General features: G+C 41.1%; 1 protein-coding gene across 2 annotated transcripts in view; it reads right to left on the reverse strand.

Annotated features, from left to right (window-relative positions):
* Positions 1–18,987, reverse strand: part of smc3 (structural maintenance of chromosomes 3) — a 69,169-nt gene that overhangs the window by 23,775 nt on the left and 26,407 nt on the right. For both annotated transcript variants that reach the window (XM_077718316.1, XM_077718317.1), the window contains 6 exons: positions 15,930–16,051; positions 15,387–15,600; positions 15,119–15,222; positions 8,636–8,735; positions 452–612; positions 120–261 (listed from right to left, as the gene is read on the reverse strand). In XM_077718316.1, coding sequence (XP_077574442.1) covers positions 120–261; positions 452–612; positions 8,636–8,735; positions 15,119–15,222; positions 15,387–15,600; positions 15,930–16,051 — 843 coding nt within the window. The remainder of the gene's footprint in view (positions 1–119; positions 262–451; positions 613–8,635; positions 8,736–15,118; positions 15,223–15,386; positions 15,601–15,929; positions 16,052–18,987) is intronic.

The following is an 18,987-nucleotide window of genomic DNA, read 5'->3' on the forward strand; positions in this document are numbered from 1 at the left end:
ATGAGAATGTTTTTGCTGCCGGTGTGACACCCCATGGAAGCAAGGGCTTCCCGAGCATTTTAATATATTTCCAAATGGATTAGCAGGCTCGGTTCGCAACTAGACACACAAGTCCTCACATTTGTCTCTGGATAGGCGGTGTCTCTGACATCCAGTTTGCTGAGGGGCAGGAATGTGACTTCGCCAGGAAGATTCATCTTATTGAACTCCATTAGTATTTTGGTGCTGACCTCGTCGGTCTCCACGATGTGGTAGAACAGTCTGAAATTGAACATCAGATCACATCACCTCTTGTGTAGATTCTCAAGTACCCTATACACAATTAACTGACTCACTCGTGTCAATTTAATAAATAATAACGCTCTCTTTCCATAATTAATATCATTGATATATTCTAAACTAAATGAAATAAATGTATGAGAATATCGCTATACGAAAAAACATGACATACCTCGTACCAGCAGTCACCTCCACACATGTGTAAAAAGCAGGCTCACATTCAAAGTTATTCATAACAATGCCATGGTATCCATTGATGACATGCTGGTTAATGCCCTTGCGACGAAAATGCTCAAGGACTTTGTTGATGCTGTCAATGCCATTCAGGATTGCCTGGGAGAAGAAAAAAAACAGATGAATGTCTTATTCATTGCTGTAAAAAAAAGACCCCAAAAAAAGTTGAGACAAGGTGGGACGGGAAGTATTTGTTTAGTTCTGCACTGTTGTTTCTGATTCATGATCAGTGTTGTTCAAGTTACTTTTGAAAAGTAAAGAGTCATACTGTATTTACCCACATATAAGTACCATAAGCCGCCCTACATATAAGCGGCACCCTTAAAACTGCCTTAATATTATAGAATTTTACAATTTGTTGCATATAAGCCACCTCCTAATTCACAATTTTCACCTCTATATTCATGGTTTTAATAGGAGTACAAATGTGTTAATTTGAGGGGAAAATTTTAAGAAAAATCATCACTTGGTATTTCTGAGATATATGAATCAAAAGCACATTGAAGGGTCAGTATCATATGGATGTTAATATCCCTGTCTTGGTAAATTAAAAATATCAAATTATTAAATTTGAAAAAGGAAAGTGTATCTTGATGAGACCCGATGCTTTCTAATGACAGAATGTACAATTTTCTGCAATAGTTGTCACTTTCGAAAAAGAATAACATGAAAAAAAAAATCAAAGTGGAATTTTCTTTTACTTAAAAATCAAGCCTACTTGCGCCGGGCCAGTCAGAACATGTTTAATAAGGTAAGACGGCAGCGTCCTAGGTAAGATGCTGAGCATGCAGTAACAGGCATAGGTGATTTTTTTTCACTTTTTTTTAGTTTATAATTCATTCATAGACGTGAAAATAAATTTTGTTTTGCGTTTTATCAGTCATCTTTTCTCTATTTTCAAATAAATGACTGTATCGGCAGCATTGTCTTGCGTCTTGGCGTCATGATGTTATGGTGTTGTTACCTTGCAGTTTTGAGCATATCGTATTTTTAGATTAGAATTTTATTTCATCCCGTATTCAGGAAATTTCCTTGGTTTCAGTAGCAAAAAACACACACACACACACACACACACACACACACACACACACACACACGAGATTGTAGACCTAGGTAAAATAAAAAGAGGAGCCACAGACAAGAAGTCCTCAAGGTGGGAACCTTCTGCAGACTGATACTGAAATTACTGTCTGGAGGTTTTAAAGATTATTATTAGACGTTTTATGCTTATATAAGCCGAATCCTCGATTCAGTCATAATTTTTTTCCCAACAAATGCGGCTTATATTCGAGTAAGCACGGCAGTTAATATTGATCGACCAATATATCAGCTGGGCGATATATCGGGTCAATATTGGGCAGTTTGATGTATAGTGGTGGTCAAAGGTTTACCTACACTTCTAAAGAACATAATGTCATGGCTGTCTTGAGTTTACACACCTGCTTTTCTTTGGCAGAATGATTGGAACAGATACTTTGTCACAAAAAAAAAAATCAAAAAGTTTGATGCTTTTATGTCATTAATAAAGGTAAACTGAAAATGTGACAAAATAAGATGGGTAAGAACCTGTTCCACCTGCTCCCCCTTGGCAGATGCTACAGGTCTCACAAAACACGGACAAATAGATTTAGGGAGTTTTTTTTCCCAGAACCTTCAGGGCTCTGAACTGATGTTAGCAGGACACACAATGCCTTCTGTGCAATAACTTTGGGGTGTGCAAAAACAATGTGCAATGTTTTAGAAAGAGCAATATTTTAGAATATTTTAAGTTTTTTCTATTAACTTGCCTGGATGTGACTTTTTAAAATGAATCATTCATGTTTTTATTGGGAAACACGGACTTTGTGGGTAGCGCCGCTAATTTTGTCATACAGTTTTTGTATGACAATAAAGGCTTTTGACTTTAACTTGAACCCCCAAACATCAAGATTATTTTTTGCAATAAAGGATCTGTTCCAATCATTATATAAGAGAAAAAAACAGATTTCAAGATATAAGAGGAAACTCAAAACAGCCATGACATTATATTCTTTATAAGTAATTGCATGAAAACTTTTGACCGCCACTGTGTGTCAGTATTGGCCCCTTTTTAATCAAACGGCCGATATGAAGAAATCACTTTAAAACTGGATTATTTCGGTTCAGATGCAGCTGCTCCTCTCCCCTGGCTTGCATTTGAGCCGTAAAACATATATATGTCTATATGTCTCTCTCTATAGACAGACAGAAAGACAGACACACACACAGCAATGTCTTGAGAGCTTAGTGTGTTCCGGCACCAAGGTCGTATGTCAATTAACTCATATTTCAAATTTGCGCTTTGGTTTATGCTGATTCACTCCTACGCAGGTAAAAAAAAAATATTCACTTAAAAAATAGAAAAATCCAGGGACCTAAGAACGTTTCAGACAGCCAAGATTTAACCCAGTGCTTCTCAATTATTTTTTGTTAGGCCCCCCTAGCAAGAAGAAAACTATTCGCCCCCCCCACTTCCCACCGTGACTATAAATAAAATCATTTTATAAAATTGTTATAAGTACAACATTTTATCCCTATTAACATTAAAGAAAAGGAAAAAAAGAAAGAAATATGGTCAAACTTACAAAGAATAACTTTATTAAATCTTGTTTTAAGTCTGCAACAGAAAAGATTTTAAGTGCATCAATGCCTGAAATAAAAAATAAATGAGAGCGCCACTGCCAGCTACTGTAGTGGATGCGCAATTACACTTTATACTAGTACGGCCAAATAAAATCCTGTTCCCCAGGGTTACACGCCCCCCCCCCCCCCCCCCAGGTATCGCACCACGCCCCCCGAGGGGGCGCGCCCCACTATTTGAGAAGCAATGATTTAACCCGAATATGAACACCCTCGTGACATCTCGGATGCCGATTGGTCAGCACCCACAGGGATGTTTCGGACGCTGATTGGCCAATTCTTCTCTGCATTTCTGCAGCCTTCGTCACTGTGCCTAAACACTATCTCTTTGTGCATCAACGCAACCGAAGAAAAAGTGAAAAATGCAAACAATGAATAAAAAAGTGACTTTGTTGGATATGCTGAAAGTGGGAAATAGCTTCGCAACCATAGCTGGAAAATACGGACTAAATGAATCAACCGTTCAATACATCAAAAAGGAAGAGACTAACATCCGTAAAACTACCTCGATATCATCCTAGTAGGATGCCAAACGTGTCGTAAACGCAAAATAAGACCATCGTCAAAATGATGCAATAATCGAGGTGTTACTGTAAAATGACCAAAGACAAATAAATCTGCTTCCACCTTTCGAAAAATACACCCAAAACTAGGATTTCACAGTCAAAAAACATGTTTGTTCTAATTCAATGCCCACGCTCACAAAGTAACAAATACGTAACCAGTGGTTATGATCTAAAATAAAATGAGACATTACTATGTACACTGCGGAATGGAGTTCTTACCTTCGAGACAAACGGTAGCGGCTAAAAGCGGAGGAAGAGTGAGACTTGACGGCTACACGTTTGGTTCGCTACATTTTTGTGACAGTGTAATATAACCATAACAAAACTTTAAACACAAACACACACGTTTTCATTTTATGTTGGCGAGCCAGCTCATTCAAAAGCTTTTTCTTCTCACTACCATTCATTACACCAACTTGTTTGGACCATTTGTTTCCTCACTTAATTCTGCACTGATTAACAATTCAGTCATAATTTAGGTCCGACAAAAGCGGCTTATAAGCGAGTAAATTTGGTATATTGTTTCTTCGAAGGTTAGAACTAACCATTTCAATGCTGACGAAGAAGCGGTTCCCCGAGTTCTGCCATTTTTCCTGTTTTGCGGTTGCGAGTTTCAGCGTGGATTTTGGCATTTTTATGAAAAATGTTATGAACATTTTTATACTTCAGAAAAAAATCTGCAATGTAGTGACGTTGAAGCCAAAAATTGAAGAAGGATCACTATCTATCTATAACTAGTCATACCTTTAGTTACTCATTCTACTAGATACAAAAATTTCAGGTTATGAAATGAACCGTCCCAACATACGAAAACCAGATCAAAGTTACGAAATCGTCTAAAACGCAAATGCATTTCCTATATCTGATATTTTATTTTTAAATTGTCCTGATAACGTTATTGGAGTCCAGGGAAGACTGGAGGACAGCAGGGAAAGACCGCAGCGGGAGTGGGCGGCGAGTTACCCAACCCACTAGTCCCTCGTAAGAGGTTCACACGGCCTACGAAGAACCCAAGGAACAAACAAGAACCTCTGAGAGGAGGGATTGAAGACGGGCCTAACAGGACGCACCACATGATATGGATAATGGCAACGGAAAAGGAAAACGAGTATATCAGAATGCCAGGCAATGAGAAAATCCCTGAAAGTGTCCTTGCAGATGGAAAAAGGTTACCACGTACAGGGGACTACGAATCCACCAGGAATAAGATCAAATGGCCAAAGTCAAATGAAGCAGAGACATGTCGCTCTTTGGACACAGACCTCAAGCATAAGACCACCCCAAGAGACAGGGAGAGGAAGGAAAAGGAGATCGCTCAGCTCATGTAACGATGCTGATAACCACAAGAAATAGAGAAAGCCCACCCAGCCAGAGATAGGGCCTGAAAGTCCTGTGGCAAAGACTACTCAGGCTTTGGAGAGCTGAACGCATCCACAAGTGTAGCTAACGGAAGCAGGAAGAGCAAGCCAGCTTCTATAAAGGTCCCTTCAAGCACGCCATTGAACTGCAAGAGAAGAAGTCTGGAAAGCTGGAGATCACCAAGGAGCTAATCCAACAGCACGTCAGATGGGAGTACAGTGACCAGCTAAGAGATTTCCCAAAAGGAACACAAGGGTACATACCCTGGCCCTCACTACTGACGACTGAGTGTAACACCATACCCCCCCAAGATTAGTGAAGTTAGGCAAGCAGTGAAAAGGGCATGGTCCCCATCAGCACCGGGGCCTAATGGAGTCCCCTACAAGTTATATAAAACCTGCCCCAAGGTATTAGAGCTACTCTGGTACCTAATGAGAACTGCCTTGAAGAAGCAGTTCCTTCCAGTGAAGTGGCAAAGGGCTGTAGTGGTCTTCATCCCGAAAGAAGAGAACGTCAAAGAAATAGGCCAATTCAGAAGCATCGCCCTGCTGAACGTAGAGGGGAAGATCATCTCGGTATTAGCTAGAAGGATGACCACCTACCTTCTAGAGCAGGGGTCAGGAACCTTTTTGACAGAGACCCATAAACAATTCATATTTGCTAATGTATTTTTTTAGAGCCATTCTCATAATTGAAAAGTAAAAATGTGGAATATGGAATGTATTTCTCTTGTATTATTTAATCCTTTTAGCAACTAGAGTGGAATTTTAGTGACACCTATTGGTCAAGGCCTGTTATACCTTTGTATATAGCGTCTCCCCTTGTTCCCGCCTAAAGTTTGTCTCCGCCTACCTAGAATTAAAGTCTCGTGGCTCTTGGATGTGTATTTGGCAGAGCAGAGCTACCCGATCGACGTGTGCTGTTCGCTCACCCCTCCCTTTTCGAAGGGGCGGGGGGCAAACAAAAGACAAAGAAGCGAGGGAGCCGCGTCCATCTTGGAAAGCGGCCTGCCATTTCACCACTCCTGAAGGCCGACGGAGTCTAAAACTATTCCGTGCTTGATGCCTCCTCTGCTTGAAGATTATTTTAATGTTGGGGATTAGCCCTCACAAAAATACATGAAAATGGGTGACTTATGTATCTTCATTACTTTTTAAGTTCAAAAAGTCTCTAAATTATACAAACATTGTGATGTTCTTGCTAATATATATGTGTCAATGATATCATGCATGCAGAAGAGTAATAAAAAAAACAAATTTATGATTAAAGTGGTGGTAGAGGTAGTGTCAACGCCACAATGACACTCCTAATAGTGCGCTCGAGACTCAGCTTTCTGACCAGTGATTTACATATTTTATCGCACAGGTTCGTTGAGAGCCATATGCACCCATGGAAAAAGCCACATATGGCTCCCGATCGAGATTCCCTAACCCTTTTCTAAAAATTGCCTAGATAGATACCAACTGAAAAAAGCAGGAATCCCAGGCTTTCCAGGGTGAGTAGAGCATTCTACCCTGATCTGGGACCAGATCCAGAAGGCCAAGTGGGGGAAGACCGACATGCACGTCATTTGGCTCGACCTCGCCAATGCACATGGATCTGTCCCACATCTGCTGGTCAATACGCCGTGAACTTCTTCCATATGCCTCCCTGCATCAAGAAACTGGTAGCACTGTACTTCAGCGACCTGCAGATGTGCCAAGAATGTACCACTTGTTGGCAGCAGCTAGAAATGGTAATTGCAATGGCGTATGCCATATCTCCAATCCTCTTTCCAGCCTTTGAAGTAGTTCTCATTGGAGGAAGACAAATGGTTGGAGGAATCAAATCACCAACTGGCCAGAGGTTACCACCATTGAAGAACTACATGGACGACGTCACCAAACTCATTCAGTCAGCAGCATGCACATCTCGATTCCTGAAGAGGATGGACGAGTTGGCGTCATGGGCTAGGACAGGAGTGGGCAAACTTTTCAGCCCGGGGGCCACATTGACTTGAAAAATTTGACAGAAGGGCCGGGTCAGCACAAGATACGATACATATAAAAAAGTACATCCGTTAACAGTACATATGAAACATAAACAGAAAAAAAAGGACTAAGGCATTAACATACTCATCACTCATCATTAAAGTAAAAAGTATAAAGTACAAAAAAGTAAAAAGGAATGTATTAAGAAATATTAAAATGTAATTTAAAAAAGATAGATTGGGTGTAAAACACAAAAAAACAAATAAGAGTGGACAGAGCTACTGCCACTGGCTTCTGCGTGACGGCGCCATCTTGGAAAAAAAAATTTGGACAACGTCGGTGGGCCGGATTAAAAAGCCTAACGGGCCGTATGTGGCCCGCGGGCCATAGTTTGCCCATGTCTGGGCTAGGATGAAGATCAACCCCTCTAAATCTCGTAGTCTGTAACTCAGAAGAGGAGTCAGAAACGACAACACCTTTGTCGTCGGGGAAGAAAGAATCCCCCTCCTCCCTGAGCAACCATCAAAGGTCTGGGGAGGCAGTACATTGCAGAGCTGTCTCATAAACATTGGGGGGGAGAGGACCATCATGAAAGAACTCACATATGGACTCTCAAGGATTGACCATCGGAAAGTTCAAGTTCTGGTGCTACCAGTTCACTCTAAAGGAGGGTAATGTGTCCCTTGAAAATGAGCAGGATCTCCTCATCCACCGTGAGCAAGACCCAATTCATTCATCAGAAAGTGGATAGGTCTACCACAGTGCCTTTCCGAATAGGGCCTCTTTGGAAGAAATGCACCGCAACTGCCACTGCAGTCTTCTATCAGTCTGCGCTACAGGCAAGAGAAGTTTAGACTGGTTCTCGAGCTAAGACAGTCTACTGACAAGTCAGTAAGGAATGCCAACATCAAGGTTCCCACTGGCTGGAGGTGAAACGCCTAGCCTGAGGTTGACCAAGCCATCAATAGACTGCATCATCAATAGATTATGGGCAGAATGGAGAGAAGCACCACGATTCTGGTCCAAGGAGAGGAGGGAGCAGGTGGTGGCGGAGGTGGCAAGGATGGGGGAAGAGCTCTATAAGAGGAAGGCCATGTCGCAGGGTAGAAAGCTGTCAACCGAAACACCAATTGGTCCAACCTGAGGAGCATCCTACAGGCAAGGATTAGCTTCCTTATTCGCGCAATTTACAACACGCTTCCCTGTCCTCGTAACTTCCACCAATGATTCGGAAATGAGGTATGCTGCGCACTTTGCAACGCTCCCAATGAAGAGATACACCAGGCCAAGAGACAATAAGGCCATTTTCCCATGGTCAGGAGTGTGAAATGAGGGTTGACCTCAACAGGCATGTTCCAGGATTAAAGGAGTGAAACATCAATAAATGGTGGTTCCTGGCTGATAACCCTGCAGCTGACCCATGGGCACCAGACTAGGTGCGACAGGGAGAAATGCCAAACCGGGAAAAAAACATCAACCTCCAAGTCTACGGAATTATTTACAATGGTTAAATAGACAGAGCCAAGAAAACATTCAAAGTTTAAAGTGTTACAGACATGTGCGACAGACCTTGCCAGTGGCTGCTCTGAGGAGCTGCTGTTTCTTCTCCAGGTCTTCACGTTTTGCTGCCAATGCCTGCTGCTCTGCATTCTCCTCGCGCCACAGGTAGCTAAATAAGAAAGATTAGACCCAAACTGTTCATGGCGCATATGTTCATTGGACATAAGCATACAATCCACGAATGCAAAAATATCTTTTTACAAGTTAGAAGCGTGTCCTGTCACCACTCAGAATGCTGTTCTTTTAAATACTAATACGTACTAGAGTCAACATTGATCATTGTTAAATGATCATTTTGATTCTTTGCAATTATGTAGTATGGAGAAGAATCTATTGATCCTTGAATCCCATTTTCTTTTTTCAGAAAGGCTGAGAAAATTAGTTGTGAACTTGTTGGTGCCTGAGTTCCCGTAGTGTCTTGCATACAGTGGTACGAGATACGAGCTTAATGTGTTCCGGGGCTGAGGTCGTATATCGATTAATTGTATCTCAAATCAAGGTTTCCCATTGAAAAGAACTAAAGACTAATTGATTTGTTCCAACCCTAGGAATAAAACATTTAAAAAAATGGATATTGGAATGGAAAAACAATGTGTTCTAATTCGCCAACTATTAACAGAGTAACAAATAAGTAGTGGTTTTGATGTTTAATATTACTAAAATTAGACGGATTTCCTAGGGAGAGCGGGACAGAGTTTTTGCATGGCAGCGCGCTAGTAACAACATAAACCAATTTAAATGAACTTGAATTACGAGAGACACAAAAATAAGTTTAATCTAACTTTACACTAAACTTAATTCTAGTTAAGTTTAAAAATGTTATACCTTAGACCTAAAATATCCCGAGGACATCGAGACCACCGGGATAGTCAGCCCACTCAGAGTACGACAGAGGCGGTGCGGGGAAAGAAAGAAAAAGCGCAGATGCCGGGCGGGCCTAGCCGCTAAGCTAAGGAAGCAACCACACCGAGCACCGCTTCCGAGTCTCTTCTTGACCAATGCCAGATCCATCACCCACAAAATGGACGATTTGGAAGTTCAGTTTTCTACCAACAGCTTTGAAAGGAACTGCAACATGATTTTCATCACGGAAACATGGCTACACCCGCAAATCCCAGACGTCGCCGTATCGCTAGTTAGTATTGTGGTCCGGTAGGTACTTAAACTCCGAAGGTATACCAGGAACGGGAGGGTATACTTGTGTGTTGCGTGTGTCGTGATAAACTAAGGAAAACAAAGGAAGGAGGAAGTAAAAAAGGAAAATTACTACCTAATTGCACACCAACTCACTTCAAAATGACGAGCTCGAATAATAAGCCGGCTCGTGAAGACGATCCAAAACAGCGTCTGCCGCCTAAAGATCAAAGCGCTACAAGGGCGAAACACCTAAACTTATGAATAAACAAATACGGGTTTGCTGGCCAGCTTAATATGCATAAAATAATAGACCTGCAGGATAAAATACGCACTAAGCGCAGGGGTAATCTATATAAGATGGAAAAGGATGGATATGATGATACCAATTATTGGTTCTTGATGGCAAAAAAACGTTGCGATGGAAATGTTAAGATTGTTTTTGGGCATGTATAGCGTGATTGCCCAAAAAACAGGCTCTCTAAAAACATGGCCTAATCGGCATGACTAGCCGCCATGCCTGCTCAAAATGAATTGAATGAGGACTTTGAACACAGAGATGTTGAGCTAAATCTAATGGAAATACTGGCGTTTGATTTGGTTATACCAGAGATCACATTTTTCGTGAAAGGAATTCATTTGGAATTTTTGTGTGATACTGGAACTTGCAAAACGGCAATTAAAATGGATATTCCAGGTGCTAGGCGGATGTGTAAAATATTCTGTCAATTTACTGGAATGAGATGGCCTATTGCAGCTTAGCCTGGCTTTGATTCCGCCCGCTAGTGGTAATATGGTGGTTAAAAGACGAAAAGAAATTCAAAACAGCCAATTAAATGTTTTGCAGGGTGGCCAGCCTGCGTTTTTTTTATACTCTAGACTTGCCAAATAATGCGTCGACTGCGGGGGAAGCGCTGTTTGCTACGGCTGCTGATTTGATTGGAACGCGGAGAAACATGCAGGCCGCACACAAGAGGGGCCATGCAGAGAGTGATCAACACTGTCCAGAAGATCATCGGCTGCTCACTGCCCTCACTGGACGACAGTGCCAGCCCTCGCTACCTCAGCAGAGTCAGGAACATTGTCAGGGACCATATAACCCTGGTCACAACCTGTTCCAGCTACAGGTTTCACAAAGCACGGACAAATAGACTTAAAGACAGTTTTTTCACCCCACAGCCATCAGGACTCTGAACTTGTGTGAGCACGACACACAATCCCTTCTGTGCAATAACAATGTGCAATATCCTATAATTTACCTTGCCGGAAAGTGACTTTTTATACTTTTATATCACTATTTATGTTATTTTTTTACTGGGAAAATGCACTCTGTGGAGTAGCACCACCAATTTCATTATACGCAGCTGTGTATGATGACAATAAAGGCTTTTGATTGATTAATATACTCTTCTCCTGGGCGAGCAAGCTTCATCACGCGGACACTATTCAGCACTGACTAACGGGTAAAAAAAAGAAACAGAAAAAAATACAACGATCTACCAGGTGCTCGTAGAGACATTAACACGAGGGAGGTGCGGCGAGATGTTCACATGAGAAGCAGCTGTATGCTCATATATGAAAATTTTGTCTCGTATCCCAAGAAAAATATTTACTCGAAATTTTATATCCAATTGCCCATATGTCGGGACACTCGTATGTCAACATATTTCTGTATTGACCGCCTCCGCGTATAAGCCGCACCCTAAAAATGTTCTTCAAATCGTTGAATTTTACGATTCCTCTTGTACAATAAGAAAAATTACAACTGCATATTCCAATTTCTTTCTCAACATAATTAGGATTGCGAATGGGAATACTAAAGAGAGCTGAAAATTATTTTAAAAACTGGCAGAAAATACTCCAGAGAAATAAAGGAACTAAAGTTTAAGGAGAAAACAATCCGTGAGCCGAGGGACATACCTCTAACTTTTAATGATTATTTTATAGATGACGTTAAAGAACTGACACCTAACATCCCTCAGGTAGAATACCACCCACCAAGACAAATGAATCCATTCTTAACCTGCACATAGTTTTGCAGTCACAAATTGAGAAAGCTGTGTCGTGTCTCAAAACTTCCAAAGCAAAAGATGTAGTTATTATGGATGTTACATTCATACTAGCTTATTTTCACACCCATAAAATGCACCGTTTTGATAGGGCGCAGTCTAATTTTGGGGTATATTTTCAGTTTTTTGTCAAGACACTAGGCAAGCGTATGATGTAGTAGCCGCTAGCGTATGTTATGCTAGCTGCTAGTGTAAGTTAGGCAAGCTAGCGGCAACACGAGCAAAACTAAGATTTAAAATGCTTTATTGAAGTAAAAGGTACACTCTGATATAGAGAGTTCTGCGCTCAACATGCTAGACTCTACTGTTGGAAAGAGTTATGGATTCCGGAAACTTAATTCCAGGTTTGGCGAAAGCTCGAACAACATTGCTGGCCGACACTGCCTAGTCATCCACAATCCATTGTAGCTCGCGAGATGCATCACTCCCAAGCTTTTGACTCTGCTCACTGTTATATTGACAATATATTCCAAATCGTCACGTAACGTGCAACGCTGCCTGCCCAATCTACTATGTTGGACATTCGTTAGCGAAGCTGTTAAATTGTGTTCGATCCATGGCTTCAGTCCATTTTTCAAGCATTCCCATCCGCATTGTGTTTTCACTTACGTCAGGCATTTCCTCTGTATAGCTCTAATATGCTGTTTCTTTGAGTATTGAGTGTTTTTGAGGGTTAAAAGCGCTGCAAGCCCACAGAAGTAAAATGTCTTAACACTCCCCTGGGATGTTTTGAATGGTGTTACCGTAATGCTTGAAATGTGCGGGTCAGTAATTTTTAGGGTGAACGTCCTCTGGGTTAATCGCAATAAGTAGCGTGCCGGAAAGAAATGAACCCAGTCACTCAAGCAGTGAAGGCCATTCAGAAATAGAATTTAGTGCACAGACAAGTCGCACCGACAGATTGGGCGCATCAACTATTTTAGACAAAATTTTACTTTTAGGTGCGGCCTATAGTTGTGAAATTCCAATAATTTGTTCTAATTTATTTATTATTTATACTTAATTGGCCTCTTGTATAAGATTGGATGAATTCAAATATGCATTTCTTATTTACTAATTATTTGTGTCTGCTTGCTTGTTTTTGTTATTTTTGCACCACGTGGTGAAAGCTTTAAAAACTTGTTATACTTGTTATTGACAAAAAAAGCAATCAATTATATTCAATTCAACATTTCTGAAATATAATGGTTTTTGCCTTGGAATCCTGCCATGGATTTTTCATATAGTAGAGTAAAGAACATGTGCCTTAACTGCGGCCAGCGAGGGCTGCAGTTTTTTAAAGATGTTTTTTTAGGTTCTTTTGTAACCTTCTGGCTCAGTCGTTGTCACACTCTTGGAGTAATTTTATCAGGCCAACCACCGCGGAGTGTTTGCCTCTATTCTCAATTCTCTCCATTTCTGGATAATGGCTCTGACAGTGGCTTGCTGCAGGCCCGAAGCCTTGGAAATTGATTTGCAGGGCTGCCAACCTCCGTCGACCCAGTTTCAGGAGTAATCTTATGCCATTTCCAGAGTAAAAATAAGCGTAGGACAATTTAAATCAAACTGTTATTATCATGTTTTGACATTGATTGATAGTAGGTGTTTTACAAATCTACTGAAAAAGTTCAACATAATGAAAATAAGCTTATCTCTGTGTTTGGGTCCTTCTACGTGCGTTTTACAGACAGTAATTCCACAATGTGTCACGCTGAAGTTGCACATGCATGTTGTACAAATGTGGGTTCTTTTAGAGATGGCGTCAACTAGGGATATTCCGTCAAATAGGAAGCAATAAAGTTCTCAGATTGTCTGGATTTAAAAGTTTCATCCAAATTGTGATCCATTTTGCTCTCATTCCGAGTTGGCATATTCATAAGATTTACCAGTGCTGTTTAGGCCTACTTCCTTTAGAACAGGGGTCCCCAATAATAATAATAATAATTTGCGGCCCGCGTCTTAATATGAAAGATTAATGTCCGTGCGGTCCGCAAGATTGATGTGAATGACACTATGTTCGGAGCTGGATGAACCAATCACGGTTAGGTATACGGCTCTGGAGGGCGGGACATTGGCCGGGCTGTCCAGTGCCTCGCTCACTCACTCATTCATTCCTCCAATGAGCTGGGCGGAGGAGAAGCCGTGAAGCCGATCACTCCGCTCGGCTCAGAGAGCTGCTGTAATCCAATACGATTGGAGAGCGAAAGCGCGCATGCGCCAGAGACCCGCGCGACTGTTAAACGTTCAATCCGAGACTCATTCCAAGTGTAACCACATATTACAGCCCCAGAGATGTCTATTTCCGTGCGGCCCGCAAGATTGATATGAATGACACTGTGTTCGGAGCTGGATGAACCAATCACGGTTAGGTATACGGATCTGGAGGGCGGGACATACACACATACACACATACACACACACACACACACACACACACACACCCACCCACCCACCCTCTTGGAAATGACGCCGACTGTGAGAATGATGAGGGGGGACCCGGCGTTCTGGACTCATTTCGGCAATTATTCAACTCAGACACCGAAAATGAAGACTTTAATGGTTTTGATGGCGATGAAGTGAGTACATTGTAAACTTAAATAAAGTATGCACAACCGAACTCAGTTTTGCCTCCGCTGCCTCTTTAGAAACGTGTTTTTAGTGTGTTCTTAGTGTGTTGGGTGTATTGACAAAAGTACATATCCCACCAGTCACTGCGCACCGGAAATAAAGTCTGGGGATGTCTGGGGAATAAATAATATATATATGCCATGCCTGGCTGCTCTAAAGGAATGGCGCGTCCTTTGTGTCTAAAATACAGAAATATCACTCTTTATTGATATTGCGGATAGAAATAAGATGCGCTTAATAGTCGTGAAAATATGTTAGTTTATAGTTGTAATATTTAATCAATAGACTGTTGATAATTATACTTGTGTAATTTCTGTATAGGCGGAAAATTCGGAAAAGCATGTATTGTGGTAGTAATAATCGAAAATGTTCACAGCTTTTTGATAGTGACTAGTCAGTTATTTTGTGATTTGACGAAGGGGGGGGGGGGTTAGTTACTTGTTCCCCAGAGCGACAGTCAAGATTGAATTTTTTTTCTGCTTTGGTAAATAAAATGATCATTTAGAAACTGCATTTTCTCTTTCCTTGAATTGTCTCTGTCATAGGAAAATTGATTTGATGATCTGAAAACTGTGTGATAAATAAGCAAAAAAAAAAAAAAAAAGAAATCAGGAGGGGAGCAAATACTTTTTCAAGGCACTGTATGTGTGTGTGTGCATTAAAGCCCAAAAATGAATCTTACTTTCTTTCACTCTGCAGCTCATCCTTCCTGTTTTTTACTTCATAGTACTTTTTATCCAACTCCTCAACACGGGTCTTCACTTCATTTAGATCCTGGTCCAGCTTCTAGGGGAGGGAAAAAGGGGGATATTTTTGGTTTGTTTTTTGTCAATGATGACCCAATACCTTCAGGTTTCTGCTGAAAATATTAAGATGGACTTAATATTTCAGGATAACTATAACCCAAAACACAATAATACAGCTATGTACGTATATAAATAAATTCTCACATTATACTGCTCCAGGTTCTTTTCTTTGTTGGTCTCTGTGTCCTCCAGATCTTTGTTGATGGCAGCAATTTGTCTCTTTTTATCATTAATGGCCTGGTCCAAAGATTTTAGCTCCTTCTTGATCCATTTGTCCCTCTCCTCTTTAGAAGTAAACTGACTACCACGGCCCTGTTTAGCATACAGATCTGTCCTTTCCTGTGTAGCCTGGGCAAGTCTAAATGGAGAACAACATTTTTTTTTTGTAGAATCAGGTATCCAAACTGATACATTTCTGTCGACACTTCGAAAAGCATGTCGTTTTGTTGAAAAAAAAATTCAATGGTTATCTTAAATTAAAAAAAAAGAATTCTCAGGAAAATTGTGTAAAGCAATTATTTTAAGGCAACGATGTATTCAATGATAATTAAGATAATTTGTCGTCATAATTCAACCACACAAAATTATCTTCTCTGCCACTCAAAATTTCTTAAAGGATTTAACCGTGAAATTAGGTCTGTTGCCCAGTTGTATGGCGGATTTCAGTGGAGAAGGAGTCATCACTACCTGGAGATACCTCGCTCCTCCTTTTCTTTCACCATGTTAAATTTGGGCTCTGTCTCCTGCAACTCCTTTTGCTTCTCCTCAATTTTCTCGAGCAACTTCTGACGCTCTTTCAGTAGTCGTTTCTGTAAGAGTGAAACAGGTATTAATTTTATTTTGTGATGCAGAGCTGCCAACCTCTGTTGACCCCATTTCAGGAGTACTCTTGTCCCATTATCGGCGTATTTACGAAGTGAATGAGATTCACGCAAAATCCATGATTTTTTTTTTTAAACTGCGTAGGACAATTTAAATCAAACTTTTATGACCATGTTCTTACATTAAATACAATGTTGTGTTTTTGCAAACTATTGAAAAAGTACAGTATAATGAAAATCAGTTTATCTATGTGTTTGCGACCTTTTACATGCGTTTCAGTCAGTAGTTCCAACATGTGTCACGCTGAAGTCGCACTTGCATGTTCTAAAATGTGCAAATGTCTGTCCTTTTGGAGACAGCTTCAACATGGGATATTTCGTCAAATAGGAACCAATAAACTTCTACAATATTTGGGTTTCTTATTAGAAGTTTATTACAAATTTCCCTTCATTTAGCACTTAACCCAAGCAAGCATATCAGTGCTGTGTACGCCTACTTCCTTTAGAGGAACCCCAAAAATGATAGGTTTTCTTTCAAAACAAGAGACTGGTTGTTTCGTCAGCTTAAATAATTCTTACTTCCCTTGTGAAAAAATGAAAACAAAAATGTTTTTAAAAAAAATCTAAAGCCTTTATTGTCTTTATACACAGCGGCGTGTAACGGAATTGGTGGTGCTACTCCAGAAAGTGCGTTTTCCCAGTAAATACATAGGTAATGTAAAAATATAAAAAGTCACGTCCGGGCAAGGTAAATTCTAAAATATTGCGCAATCTAAGATATTGCACAGTGTTATTGCACACCCCAAAGTTATTGCACTGAATAGATTGTGTGTCGTGCTAATGCAAGTACAAAGCCCTGATGGCTCTGGGAAATAAAACTGTCCAAGTCTATTTGTCAGTGTTTTGTGAGACCTGTAGCACCTGCCAGGTGGCAGCAGCTAGTACAGGTTGTGACCAGGGTGGTTTCAGACCAGCCATGTGAGTGAGGAGTAGGCGGATAAAATCGCAGTCACCCGATATTTCCATTTGTGATTACTAAGAAATGATTGATAACATACATATTATAAAAACGGGGGAATGTTGGGTTTATTCTGTATTACTATTATACATATATGTGTAGTAATTCATTTCTTTGTTAAATCATTCTTCCTGTTGTTCGGCTCGAGGTCATAAAAAGCCGCCTGGTCCACTCTCATGTGGACTTCTTATCCAAGGATTGTTTATACTACACCTCACCCAGTATCGGGCTCTGAGGGCTGTTGATCGGGAGGCAGCAAGGACTCCATAACACTCGTATAGTGTGCATACCTCGTGACGCACTTCGGGCTTCTTTATGTAATTGTTATATGATTGTTAGGTCAAATGAAGGCGTGATTGTTTTAATCCAAATGCCTTAAAGCCATATGCGAAATACTTTTCGGGAGGATACTATTGAAGACAAGGGGAAGTCTTGTTGCTTTGCTGTATTTTCCCTTAAGGTCCTTATCCATGATGCAATCTATTTAATTAAATGTCAATCATTGAATAAGATGTCTGCCTGCAGTGATTGATAATTACATCAGAAGGGTAATTATTAATGAACCTATCAGTCCCTAACAATGTTCCCGGGCAATGTAATCCAGTGAGGGCAGAGAGCAGCCGATGATCTTCTGGGAAGTGTTGTTCATTCCCTGCGTGCCTCTTCTGTCTGCTGCTGTGCTTCCAGCGTACCACACTCTAATGCAGTATGCCAGGATGCTCTCCACATTGGCTCTTTCTATAGAAGGTTACCAGAAGCTTAGTGTCCAAATTGTTCCTCCTGAGTACCCTCAGGAAATGGAGTCACCTCTGGGCCTTCTTCACCACTGCCGTGGTGTTGGCAAACCAGGAGAGCTTGTCTGTGACGTGGACCCCCATGAATTTGAAGGACTGGACCCTGTCTACGCATACTCCATTTATTGAGAATGGGGCCAGATCTGTGTTGCGATTACGAAAGTCCAGGATTGTGTTTAGTGTTCGTGGTGTTTAGTGCAAGATTGTTCACCAAACACCACAAATACATTTTGTTGATCTCCTCTTTGTAGGCATTCTAATCCCCTGAGAGGAGTCTGACCACAGTGGTGTCATCGGCGAATTTGATGGAGTTAGAGTGGTGGGTCGGTGTACAGTCGTATAGAAGAGGACTGAGTACACAACCTTGAAGGAAGCCAGTGCTCAGTGTAATGGAGGAAGGTGGGGACCAAGTCGAACTGTTTGTGGACGGTTGGGTAAGAAGTTCTTAATCTAGCAGTAGATGGAAGAGGATAGTCCAAGGTGGGAGAGCTTGTCAGCCGGTGTCAAGTCTAAGTGTTGAAGGCTGAGCTATATTCAATGAAAAGCAACCTAGGCAGAACAGTCTTTGAACATACTTTGTTGAAGGCAATGGCGACGATAAGGCTCCAAGTTGGTGAGGCTGCTGTTTGTTTACAGTCGCTAGCAGGAGGCTAAGTGCCATGCTAATGTTAGCATCCAGTGGGATGTAAACAGCCATTTACATTAGCTCCCTTGGTAGATAGAAAGGCCTGCAAAGAACTGCCAATGCTCCCAATCAGGAGAATAGTGAGTGTTAATGATCCTACAGTTGTGGTCTGGCCCACAGCATAATACTACCACCACCATGCTTGATGGTAAGGTGTACTTGGTGTTAAAGGCCACAACTTTTCTGCAAACATATTGCTGGGCATTGTGGCCAAATAGCTCGATTTTTGTTTCGTCTGACCACAGAACTTTCCTCTAGAAGGTCTTATCTTTGTCCATGTGATCAGCAGCAAACTTCAGTCAAGCCTTAAAGTGCCGCTTTTGGAGCAAGGGCTTCCTTCTTGCACGACAGCCTCTCAGCCCATGAAGATGCAAAACACGCCTGACTGTGGTCACTGACACCTGTCTTCCAGCAGCTTCTAATTCTA

This window comes from Stigmatopora nigra, chromosome 6, assembly GCF_051989575.1.
Source record: "Stigmatopora nigra isolate UIUO_SnigA chromosome 6, RoL_Snig_1.1, whole genome shotgun sequence".
Lineage (NCBI taxonomy): Eukaryota > Metazoa > Chordata > Actinopteri > Syngnathiformes > Syngnathidae > Stigmatopora > Stigmatopora nigra.